The 12,520-nt window shown below is 45.2% G+C and overlaps 1 protein-coding gene across 7 annotated transcripts in view; it reads left to right on the top strand.

Moving 5' to 3' along the window:
• ELF2 (E74 like ETS transcription factor 2) overlaps positions 1-6,756 on the top strand; it is a 300,035-nt gene extending 293,279 nt beyond the window's left edge. For all 7 annotated transcript variants that reach the window (XM_063920360.1, XM_063920362.1, XM_063920361.1 and 4 more), the window contains 3 exons: positions 2,536-2,728; positions 3,544-3,870; positions 4,874-6,756. In XM_063920360.1, the coding sequence (XP_063776430.1) occupies positions 2,536-2,728; positions 3,544-3,870; positions 4,874-5,498 (1,145 nt within the window). In that variant the 3' untranslated portion in view covers positions 5,499-6,756. The remainder of the gene's footprint in view (positions 1-2,535; positions 2,729-3,543; positions 3,871-4,873) is intronic.
• The last annotated feature ends 5,764 nt before the right edge of the window (positions 6,757-12,520 follow it).

The following is a 12,520-nucleotide window of genomic DNA, read 5'->3' as shown; positions in this document are numbered from 1 at the left end:
AGGACAAGGGTGTTTTCTTCTGCGGTGGCTGCAGAGTGCTCATCTATGAAAGGGCCGCAGATTCGACATTCAGGACTGGGTCCTGGTGACCACGGATGCCAGCCTGAGTGGCTGGGGAGCAGTCACACAAGGAAAAAATTTCCAGGGAGTGTGATCAAGTCTGGAGACTTCTCTCCACATAAATATACTGGAGCTAAGGGCAATTTACAAGGCTCTAAGCTTAGCAAGACCTCTGCTTCAAGGTCAGCCGGTATTGATCCAGTGGGACAACATCACGGCAGTCGCCCACGTAAACAGACAGGGCGGCACATGAAGCAGGAGGGAAATGGCAGAAACTGCAAGGATTCTTCGCTGGGCGAAAAATCATGTGATAACACTCTCAGCAGTGTTAATTCCGGGAGTGGAAAACTGGGAAGCAGACTTCCTCAGCAGGCATAACCTCCACCCGGGAGAGTGGGGACTTCAGCGGGAAGTCTTCCACATGATTGTAAACCGTTGGGAAAAACCAAAGGTGGACATGATGGCGTCCCGCCTGAACAAAAAAAAAAAAACTAGACAGATATTGCGCCAGGTCAAGGGACCCTCAGGCAATAGCGGTGGACGCTCTGGTAACACTGTGGGTGTACCAGTCAGGGTATGTGCTCCCTCCTATGCATCTCATACCAAAAGTACTGAGAATCATAAGAAGGAGATGAGTAAGAACGATACTCGTGGTTCCGGATGGGTCAAGAAGGACTTGGTACCCGGAACTTCAAGAGATGCTCACGGAAGAACCGTGGCCTCTACCTTTAAGAGAGGACCTGCTCCAGCAGGGGCCTTGTCTGTTCCAAGACTTACCGCGGCTGCGTTTGACGGCATGGCAGTTGAACGCCGGATCCTGAAAGGGCATTCCAGATGAAGTCATCCCTACCCTGGTCGAAGCCAGGAAGGATGTAATCGCAAAACATTTTCACCGCATTGGGCGAAAATATGTTGCGTGGTGTGAGGCCAAAAAGGTCCCTACAGAGGAATTCCAACTGGGTCGTTTCCTACATTTCCTGAAAACAGGACTGTCTATGGGCCTAAAATTAGGGTCCATTAAGGTTCAAATTTCGACCCTGTCGAATTTCTTCCAGAAAGAACTGGCTTCAGTGCCTGAAGTTCAGACGTTTGTAAAAGGGGTACTGCATATACAGCCTCCTTTTGTGCCCCCAGTGGCACCTTGGGATCTCAATGTTGTTTTGAGTTTCCTAAAGTCACATTGGTTGGATCCACTCACCACTGTGGAATTAAAATTTTTCACATGGAAGGTGAAGATTCTATTAGCCCTGGCTTCAGCCAGGCGTGTGTCAGAATGGGCGGCTTTATCATATAAAAGCCCTTACTTAATTTTTTATTCTGACAGGGCAGAATTGAGGACTCGTCCTCAATTTCTCCTTAAGGTGTTTTCTGTTTTTCACATGAACCAACCTATTGTGGTACCTGCGGCTACTAGGGACTTGGAGGACTCCAAGTTACTTGACGTTGTCAGGGCCCTGAAAATATGTTTCCAGGACGACTGGAGTCAGAAAATCTGACTCGCTGTTTAGCCTGTATGCACCCAACAAGATGGGTGTTCCTGCGTCTAAGCAGACGATTGCTCGCTGGATTTGTAGTACAATTCAGCTTGCACATTCTGTGGCAGGCTTGCCACAGCCAAAATCAGTAAAAGCCCATTCCACAAGGAAGTGGGCTCATCTTGGGCGGCTGCCCGAGGGGTCTCGGCTTTACAACTTTGCCGAGCTGCTACTTGGTCAGAGGAGGACCTGGAGTTCTCTCATTCGGTGCTGCAGAGTCATCCGCACTCTCCCGCCCGTTTGGGAGCTTTGGTATAATCCCCATGGTCCTGACGGAGTCCCCAGCATCCACTTAGGACGTTAGAGAAAATAAGAATTTACTTACCGATAATTCTATTTCTCGTAGTCCGTAGTGGATGCTGGGCGCCCATCCCAAGTGCGGATTGTCTGCAATACTTGTACATAGTTATTGTTACAAAAATCGGGTTATTCTTGTTGTGAGCCATCTTTTCAGAGGCTCCTTCGTTGTTATCATACTGTTAACTGGGTTCAGATCACAGGTTGTACGGTGTGATTGGTGTGGCTGGTATGAGTCTTACCCGGGATTCAATATCCTTCCTTATTATGCACGCTCGTCCGGGCACAGTATCCTAACTGAGGCTTGGAGGAGGGTCATAGGGGGAGGAGCCAGTGCACACCACCTGATCCTAAAGCTTTTATTATTGTGCCCTGTCTCCTGCGGAGCCGCTAAACCCCATGGTCCTGACGGAGTCCCCAGCATCCACTACGGACTACGAGAAATAGAATTATCGGTAAGTAAATTCTTATTTTTTTTCATCTACTTTGTTTTGAATAATTTACACCCACTCTGCTACCAAGACCACATCGGCTCCAGTGTGTAAATTCATTATTAGGAAGGAATTGGGCATTCTTTACTTGTAAAGTGATCCTAAAGGTATTCAGTGGGACTACAATGTTAATGTTGTTTTTTTTTCTTTAGGAAATACGACTTATCTGTGGGAGTTTCTGTTAGACTTGCTTCAGGATAAGAATACTTGTCCCAGATATATCAAGTGGACACAAAGGGAGAAGGGTATCTTCAAGCTTGTGGACTCCAAAGCAGTTTCAAAACTTTGGGGGAAGCACAAGAACAAACCGGATATGAACTACGAGACTATGGGGCGAGCTTTGAGGTAACCATGGAAGTGAACCATGCAGTGAAAGCTGGGGACATACTGTGACCTTGCACCATTCCATATTCACAGAAAGAAAAAAAAAAATATATACGTATATATATATATATATATATATATATATATATATATATACACCACCTAATCTCCAAATAGCGGCCCTTTTACCTGTAGGAGTGCCAGACCGTATGTCATGTTCCTTATTGTGCTGCAGGGGAAATGAGTTCATTACATGCCACCCATAGTGCTAAAATAAGGTGCAGAGGCACTTCCATGGGTGCTGCACCGTGTGTTACGCCGGTGCCACAGAATGAGTCAGTAAAATGTTTCTTGCTCCCCTCCCTAGTCAGCAAATGAATGAAGGTTATTAACTGCGCCAATACTGTGGTGGAAACTGAATACATGGTATACAGTATTTCTTATTTAAGTAATCTCTTATAACAAGAAATATTTAAGATTTGTATTCCCCTTAGAACAATAAGAAGAATGAGGGAACACATTCTCTCCAAAATTATAAGAGTCCTGCTTAATCCCATTTGCATTGCAGTCCTTAGTCGCTGCCCTATCCACTAGTCTTGGACTAGTTTGGCCTAGTTAGTGCAGAGCAGGTTGTCCTGGTCAGCATACAAAGAGTTCTAGAACCCACGACACTAGATAATTGTGAAGAGTTTTATTCTAAACCCTGACTTTCCTGCCATTGTGGGTTTTATGTAGTTTACTTATTTGTTGTGTGTCTTGAATTTACTGCAATAAGGTCACTATTATAGACGTTTAAGTGACCACTACATGTATTTATTCTTGTTTGTTTGATGCAGATATTACTATCAGAGGGGAATTTTAGCAAAAGTGGAGGGTCAACGGCTGGTGTACCAGTTCAAAGAGATGCCCAAAAACATTGTGGTCATAGAAGATGACAAAGGGGAAACCTGCACAGAAGAGCTGGTGTCTCCTGACGACAAATCTCTGGAACGCGTGTCTATACCCACAGAGGGTTTAATCAAAATGACAATGCCAGCCCGTATGGAGAAAAACCCCACACAGCAGAGCTCGCCCAGGAAGCCAAGATTGGTCAGCTTGGCTTCTCCTGTGAGCGAGGCATCTCCTCAGTCGCCCACCAGCACCACATCAACCCCAGCACAGAGGTTAGCATTGGAGTCCCATCATACATGTTCTAACCACTTTGTATGTCTTTGCGTTGTTTTACTGGCAAAATACTGTGTTGTGTATGCCCGATGCACATGAAATATGATGCTAACATGAGGGGTATTTGTTGATATTTGGTCCAGATGATACATTTTGGGTTTGCTACAATGTCCAGTCACCCTGTGTTATTAACATGCAGTTTTGCCTATGCCATTTTAGTTTGTTTTTTTCTTCTAAAAGATCAAGACATGTAAATGATGGCAGGTGGGGGGGTTTACGTGTGGGTGTATAATTTTCCATTTAAAGGAACGTGTGTCTGAAATACAAGTTGCTCAATTCAAATCTAGTTTAGTTTTACATTTCCATCATTTTGTAGAACTGTTGTTATGTACCCGTAGTGTTCAGTTAGGTGCAAGGTGCCGATGAGTGAGGAGGTCACATCACATCTAACATTCTGCCCTTCAAAATGTAATGTATCTCTACAGCAACGTTCACTCCAATTATGCCCTCCTCTCTGATCTGCCAGCACCCTGCACATAGAGTGAATACTGTAGACAAAAATAAGAAACCTGTAACTGACATTAATATATATATATATCAATATAAGAGCATTACTGAGAAGTTATACCTTAGATGTATACCTACATTTAGTTCTTAAAGTTTAAGAAAACTCCCAATGTTTCCCTTCATAGCATGGGTAGCTGGAAGCCTGGTAACTTCTCTAACATGCAGGCAGTGCAAAGAATGATTGGTTTTCAAGTCTCCCATGTAACAGAAAATGCTCTGAACTGCTGAATATAATTGAAATCGGTGACCAGAACTATTATGTTGTAGCATCCATAGTTCACTTATTGCACCTTAACTTCAGTCTATGTAAACTGTGCGTTTTGTTTTTCATGACGGTAATAAGAGGCATGTGTTTTCTTTCTTATTTTCTTACTACAACTTGGCTTGTGTTTGTATGTATGGTGGCACTTATAATATATATTCTACTTTTCACAGGACTGTTCGTGTTGCAATGCAAGTGCCTGTTGTGATGACGTCCCTGGGTCAGAAAATTTCCGCTTTGGCCGTCCAATCCATGAACCCTGGATCCCCCCTGATAGCCAATACCAGCCCTACAACTACATCAGCTCCAAAGGTTGTGATCCAGACAATACCTACTATGATGCCAGCTTCCTCAGAAAGTGATAAGTTCACGGTGCAGCCTGCCAAAATAATTACCATCCCAACCTCTCAGCTCACCCAGTGTCAGCTGCAGACAAAGGCCAACTTAAGTGGAGCAGGGGGCTTGAATCTGTTGGGAACCCCACTGACTGTGAGAGCACTTACTCCTGTGTCCATCGCCCATGGGACTCCAGTAATGAGACTAGCAATGCCAGCACAGCAAGCTCGGTGCCAGACACCACCTCGGGTCATTAGCACCCTCATTAAAGGACCAGACATGAAATCGGACATAGTGGTGAGCAGGCAGGATGGTGAATTTAAAACATTTCAGCTGGTTAAAGAAGACAAAGCGTCGGATGGGGGCAACACAGTAACTCATGTGGTTGTAGTAAGCTCCCCCTCCGGGATTACCTTGCCAGTGACTGTCAAACAAGAAGGCACAGTGGTGTGTGACAAGTGAGAAGCGTTTCACAGACACGTTGTGAGCTTTGGGTCAAACTGACAATAAATGAAATACAGGATAAATTAACTTTATATGGAGGGGAGAACAAGTGGTTTAAGTCCGAGGAGACTTTAAAGGAAGCGATATAAACTGTGTAATTGCGGCATTTAAATGAAACAGACATTTTACTGGAAATGATTGTCTCATGTTTTCAGTGGGATATTTGTTCATATGCTGATGGGAATATTGCCTCTTAACAACACAAATAAAATGATAGCTATGGAAAATAGGAAAACTGAAAGGGACCAAAGCATTTGCTATAAGTAAGGTGGAACACTAAAGGTTTATTTTTAAAAGTGGCTGTTTGTTTTCCCAAAGTAGAAAAGCAAAGATTAGGTCAAAGTGACTATTGTAAATTATAACTTTTTTCTAAAGTTTTTTTTTGTAATTATTATTTGTTTATATATACAGTATACATAATTTTTTTAATACCAGCAACTTATACCACTGTGTACAAATAGCCCTCACGTAACCGGTGCTATGTGAAAGCTTTGCTAGACCAGTATGAAGCGTGGTGTGTGCAAGAGACTCCCTTTTCAGTTAATGAAGCGCAAAGTGCTAATGAGATTTGGGTTACTAGAAAGCAGATTTCATACGGAAGCCTTAGATGGATTCAATTTTATTTTTCTTTAAAATAAGCTAACAGCTTGTTTGTGTAAAGCAATCTTTTTATATATGAATATATTATAGAAAATATGGAGAGAGAAAAAACAAACCTTGTACCTAGCACAGTATTGGCATAGAATTTACATGTAACATTTTATATGGTCGATTCAACTCTGAAATGTTTTTTGCTAAGACCTTAATGTGTCTGGGATGGTCTGAAAGCGTATGGAGCTGCAAACTGTTATGTCACATAAGGGTAAAGTGGAGGCATGATGGCAGCAGGCAAGCAAGCCTTTTACTGTCACATGCTTTGGTCACACAGGATCCATGCATACATTTCAATTTCCGCTATCTGTGTGACAGGTCACCGCACGCATGAGTCCGTTTGTTGGCAACTAAGGAGTTTGAAGTCTGCTATATATATTTTTTTTTTTAGTTGGAAGTTTTGATGGGGGACAGTTTAGGGGAGGGGTTGGGGATTAAGTACCAGTGTTCAGAATGAACTACAATAGTTTGTATATTCAACATTTGAAGTATATTCTATTTTGTTGTACTCTTGTTTCAAAGTGTATTCGAGTAGATTTTACTGCAATATAGAAAATGACTTTGACTTGCGTCTGTCTTTCATTTTTCCTCCAGCTTCTCTAGAACTAGTGTGTATTTCCTAGACTCCTATCCCAAATATAAAATAATGAGGTATGGGCTTTCAATAACTATTCATTCTTTCAGTTTCATAGACCCATTACATTATGTTTGATTAGAACTCCTCTCACATCTCCTTGAAATGACACTGCTGAAAGTCAGTAAACAAAGCTGTGCGTAACTTTCTATTTCTTGTACCCTCTCAAAAACTTTTTCCCATGTAACACTAATATGCACATCATCTGACACATCTTCAGTTCGGATGCCTGAATAATGTCTGAAAGTATTTTAAAAGCGGTGTTCATCCGATGCTTAAAATATATATATATATATATATATATATATATATATATATATATATATATATATATATATATATATATAATATTTCCAGAACAGGCCGCACTGGGAGACTTTCTTTCAATGCATAAGGTGCTTTATTGCAGTGATAATCAACAGTTTCGGGGTCGCAGCCCCTTCGTCAGGATACTACATAACATATGTGAAAATATTTAAATACCTTTCTCTAACGTCCTAAGTGGATGCTGGGGACTCCGTAAGGACCATGGGGAATAGCGGCTCCGCAGGAGACTGGGCACATCTAAAGAAAGCTTTAGGACTAACTGGTGTGCACTGGCTCCTCCCCCTATGACCCGCCTCCAAGCCTCAGTTAGATTTCTGTGCCCGACGAGAAGGGTGCACACTAGGGGCTCTCCTGAGCTTCTTAGTGAAAGTTTTAGTTTAGGTTTGTTATTTTCAGTGAGACCTGCTGGCAACAGGCTCACTGCATCGAGGGACTAAGGGGAGAAGAAGCGAACTCACCTGCGTGCAGAGTGGATTGGGCTTCTTGGCTACTAGACATTAGCTCCAGAGGGACGATCACAGGCCCAGCCTGGATGGGTCCCGGAGCCGCGCCGCCGGCCCCCTTACAGAGCCAGAAGAGCGAAGAGGTCCGGAAAAATCGGCGGCAGAAGACGTTCCTGTCTTCAATAAGGTAGCGCACAGCACTGCAGCTGTGCGCCATTGCTCTCAGCACACTTCATACTCCGGTCACTGAGGGTGCAGGGCGCTGGGGGGGGCGCCCTGAGACGCAATAAAACATGATAAAAATACCTTACATGGCAAAAAATACATCACATATAGCTCCTGGGCTATATGGATGCATTTAACCCCTGCCAGAATATACAGAAAAACGGGAGATAAGGCCGCCGAAAAGGGGGCGGAGCCTATCTCCTCAGCACACTGGCGCCATTTTCCCTCACAGCTCAGTTGGAGGGAAGCTCCCTGGCTCTTCCCTGCAGTCACTACACTACAGAAAGGGTTAAAAAAAGAGAGGGGGGCACTAATTAGGCGCAGTATTAAAACATACAGCAGCTATAAGGGGAAAAACACTTATATAAGGTTATCCCTGTATATATATATAGCGCTCTGGTGTGTGCTGGCATACTCTCCCTCTGTCTCCCCAAAGGGCTAGTGGGGTCCTGTCCTCGATCAGAGCATTCCCTGTGTGTGTGCTGTGTGTCGGTACGTTTGTGTCGACATGTATGAGGAGAAAAATGATGTGGAGACGGAGCAGAGTGTCTGTAACAGTGATGTCACCACCTAAGGGGTCGACACCTGAGTGGATGTACTGTTGAAAATTACGTGACAGTGTCAGCTCTGTATAAAAAAACAGTGGTTGACATGAGACAGCCGGCTACTCAGCTTGTGCCTGTCCAGACGTCTCATAGGCCGTCAGGGGCTCTAAAGCGCCCGTTACCTCAGATGGCAGATACAGACGCCGACACGGATACTGACTCCTGTGTCGACGGTGAAGAGACAACCGTGATTTCCAGTAGGGCCACACGTTACATGATTGAGACAATGGAAAATGTTTTATACATTTCTGATAATACGAGTACCACCAAAAAGGGGTATTATGTTCGGTGAGGGAAAAACTACCTGTAGTTTTCCTGAATCTGAGAAATAAAATGAGGTGTGTGATGATGCGTGGGTTTCCCCCCGATAACAATTGATAATTTCTTAAAAAGTATTGGTGTATACCCTTTCCCGCCAGAGGTTAGGGTGCGTTGGGAAACACCCCTAGGGGGGATAAGGCGCTCACACGCTTGTAAGAACAAGGGCTCTACCCTCTCATGAGATGGCCGCCCTTAAGGATCCTGCTGATAGAAAGCAGGAGGGTATCCAAAAATGTATTCACACACATACTGGTGTTATACTGCGACCAGCAATCGCCTCAGCCTGGAGGTGCAGTGCTGGGTTGGCATGGTCGGATTCCCTGACTGGAAATATTGATATCCTAGATAAGGATAGTATATTATTGCCTATAGAGCATTTAAAAGATGCATTTCTATATATGCATGATGCACAGCGGAATATTTGCCGACTGGCTTCAAGTATAAGTGCGTTGTCCAATTCTACCAGTAAAATGGTCAGGTGATGCGGATTCCAAACGGCATTTGGAAGTATTGCCTTTGAAAAGGGACATTTGGGGTCGGTCTTTTAGAAAATCCACGTTTGTACCCCAGGTCGCCTCTCAAAATAAGACGCCGTATTATCAGGCGCAGTCCTTTGTTGGCAAGCGGACAAAAGGTTCCTCTTTTCTGCTCGTGACAGAGGGAGAGGAAAAAGGCTGAAGAGATTAGCCAGTTCCCAGGAACAGAAACCCTTTCCCGCCTCTGCCAAGCCCTCAGTATGACGCTAGGGCCTTACAAGCTCAGGCACGGTGGGGGCCCGTTCTCAATGAATTTCAGTGCGCAGTGGGCTCACTCGCAAGTAGACCCCTGGATCCTTCAGGTAATATCTCAAGGGTACATATTGGAATTCGAGACGTCTCCCCCTCGCCGTTTCCAAAAGTCGGCTTTTCCGACGTCTCCCTCTGACAGGGAGGCAGTTTTGGAAGCCATTCACAAGCTGTATTCCCAGCAGGTGATAATCAAGGTACCCCTCCTGCAACAGGAAACGGGGTATTATTCCACACTATTGACGGCTCGGTGAGACCGATTCTAAATCTAAAATCTTTGAACACTTACATACAGAGGTTCAAATTCAAGATTGAGTCACTCAGAGCAGTGATTGCGAACCTGGAAGAAGGCGACTACATGATGTCTCGGGACATCAAGGATGCTTACCTTCATGTCAAAATTTACCCTTCTCACCAAGGGTACCTCAGGTTATGGTACAGAACTGTCACTATCAGTTCAGACGCTGCCGTAGGGATGGTCCACGGCACCCCGGGTCTTTACCAAGGTAATGGCCGAAATTATATCCCTTCGAAGGAAGGAAATTTTAGTTATCCCTTACTTGGACGATTCCCTGATAAGGGTAAGATCCAGGGAACAGTTGGAAGTCGGTGTAGCACTATCTCAGGTAGTGTTGCGGCAGCACGATTGGATTCTCAATATTCCAAAATCGCAGCTGGTTCCGACGACTTGTCTTCTGTTCCTAGGGATGATCCTGGACACAGTCCAGAAAAAAGGTGTTTCTCCCGGAAGAGAAAGCCAGGGAGTTATCCGAGCTAGTCAGGAACCTCCTAAAACCGAACCAAGTCTCAGTGCATCAATGCACAAGGGTTCTGGGTAAAAATGGTGGCTTCCTACGAAGCAATCCCATTCGTTAGATTCCACGCAAGAACTTTCCAGTGGAACCTACTGGACAAATGGTCCGGGTCGCATTTTCAGATGCATCAGCGGATAACCCTGTCACCAAGGACAAGGGTATCCATCCTGTGGTGGTTGCAGAGTGCTCATCTTCTAGAGGGCCGCAGATTCGGCATTCAGGACTGGGTCCTGGTGACCACGGATGCCAGCCTGCAAGGCTGGGGAGCAGTCACACAGGGAAGGAATATCCAGGGCTTAGGGTCAAGCCTGGATACATCACTTCACATAAATATCCTGAAGCTAAGGGCCATTTACAATGCTCTAAGCTTAGCAAGACCTCTGCTTCAAGGTCAGCCGGTGTTGATCCAGTCGGACAACATCATGGCAGTCACCCACGAAAACAGATAGGGTGGCACAAGAAGCAGGAGGGCAATGGCAGAAGCTGCAGGGATTCTTCGCTGGGCGGAAAATCATGTGATAGCACTGTCAACAGTATTCATTCCGGGAGTGGACAACTGGGAAGCAGACTTCCTCAGCACGACCTCCACCCGGGAGAGTGGGGACTTCACCCGGAAGTCGTCCACATGATTAAAAAACTCGACAGGTATTGCGCCAGGTCAAGAGACCCTCAGGCAATAGTTGTAGACGCTCTGGTAACACCGTGGGTGTACCAGTCAGTGTATGTGTTCCCTCCTCTGCCTCTCATACCCAAGGTACTGAGATTGATAAGATGGAGAGGAGAAAGCACTATATTCGTGGCTCCGGATTGGCCAAGAAGGACTTGGTAACCGGAACTTCAAGAGATGCTCACGGAGGATCCGTGGCCTCTACCTCTAAGAAGGGACCTGCTCCAGCAAGGACCCTGTCTGTTCCAAGACTTACCGCGGCTGCGTTTGACGGCATGCCGGTTGAACACCGGATCCTGAAGGAAAAAATGCATTCCGGATGAAGTCATCCATATCCTGATCTAAAGCCAGGAAGGATGTAACCGCAAAAACATTATCACCGCAATTGGCGAAAATATGTTGCGTAGTGCGAGGCCAGTAAGGCCCGACGGAGGAAATTCAACTGGGTCGATTCCTACATTTCCTGCAAACAGGAGTGTCTATGGGCCTGAAATTGGGGTCCATTAAGGTTCAGATTGCGGCCCTGTCAATTTTCTTCCAAAAAAGAACTAGCTTCAGTCCCTGAAGTTTAGACGTTTGTAAAAGGGGTACTGCATATACAGCCTCCTTTTGTGCCTCCAGTGGCAATTTGGGATCTCAATGTAGTTTGGGTTCCAAAAGTCACATTGGTTTGAACAACTTAAATCTGTGGAGTTAAAATATCTCACATGGAAAGTGGTCATGCTGTTGGCCCTGGCCTGGGCCAGGCGCGTGTCAGAATTGGCGGCTTTATCCTGTAAAAGCCCTTATCTGATTTTCCATTCGGACAGGGCGGAATTGAGGACTCGTCCTCAGTTTCTCCCTAAGGTGGTTCCAGCGTTTTCACCTGAACCAACCTATTGTGGTGCCTGCGGCTACTAGGGACTTGGAGGAATCCAAGTTGCTGGATGTTGTCAGGGCCCTGAAAATATTTCCAGGACGGCTGGAGTCAGGAAATCTGACTCGCTGTTTATCCTGTATGCACCCAACAAGCTGGGTGCTCCTGCTTCTAAGCAGACTATTGCTCGTTGGATTTGTAGTACAATTCAGCTTGCACATTCTGTGGCAGGCCTACCACAGCTAAAATCTGTAAAAGCCCGTTCCACAAGGAAAGTGGGCTCATCTTGGGCGGCTGCCCGAGGGGTCTCGGCTTTACAACTTTGCCGAGCAGCTACTTGGTCAGGGGCAAACACGTTTGCTAAATTCTACAAATTTGATACCCTGGCTGAGGAGGACCTGGAGTTCTCTCATTCGGTGCTGCAGAGTCATCCGCACTCTCCCGCCCGTTTGGGAGCTTTGGTATAATCCCCATGGTCCTTACGGAGTCCCCAGCATCCACTTAGGACGTTAGAGAAAATAAGAATTTACTTACCGATAATTCTATTTCTCATAGTCCGTAGTGGATGCTGGGCGCCCATCCCAAGTGCGGATTGTCTGCAATACTTGTACATAGTTATTGTTACAAAAATCGGGTTATTATTGTTGGGAG

This window comes from Pseudophryne corroboree, chromosome 1, assembly GCF_028390025.1.
Source record: "Pseudophryne corroboree isolate aPseCor3 chromosome 1, aPseCor3.hap2, whole genome shotgun sequence".
Classification (NCBI taxonomy): Eukaryota; Metazoa; Chordata; class Amphibia; order Anura; family Myobatrachidae; genus Pseudophryne; species Pseudophryne corroboree.
The sequence above is the reverse complement of the archived record's forward strand: the minus strand, read 5'-3'. Positions and strand labels throughout refer to the sequence as shown.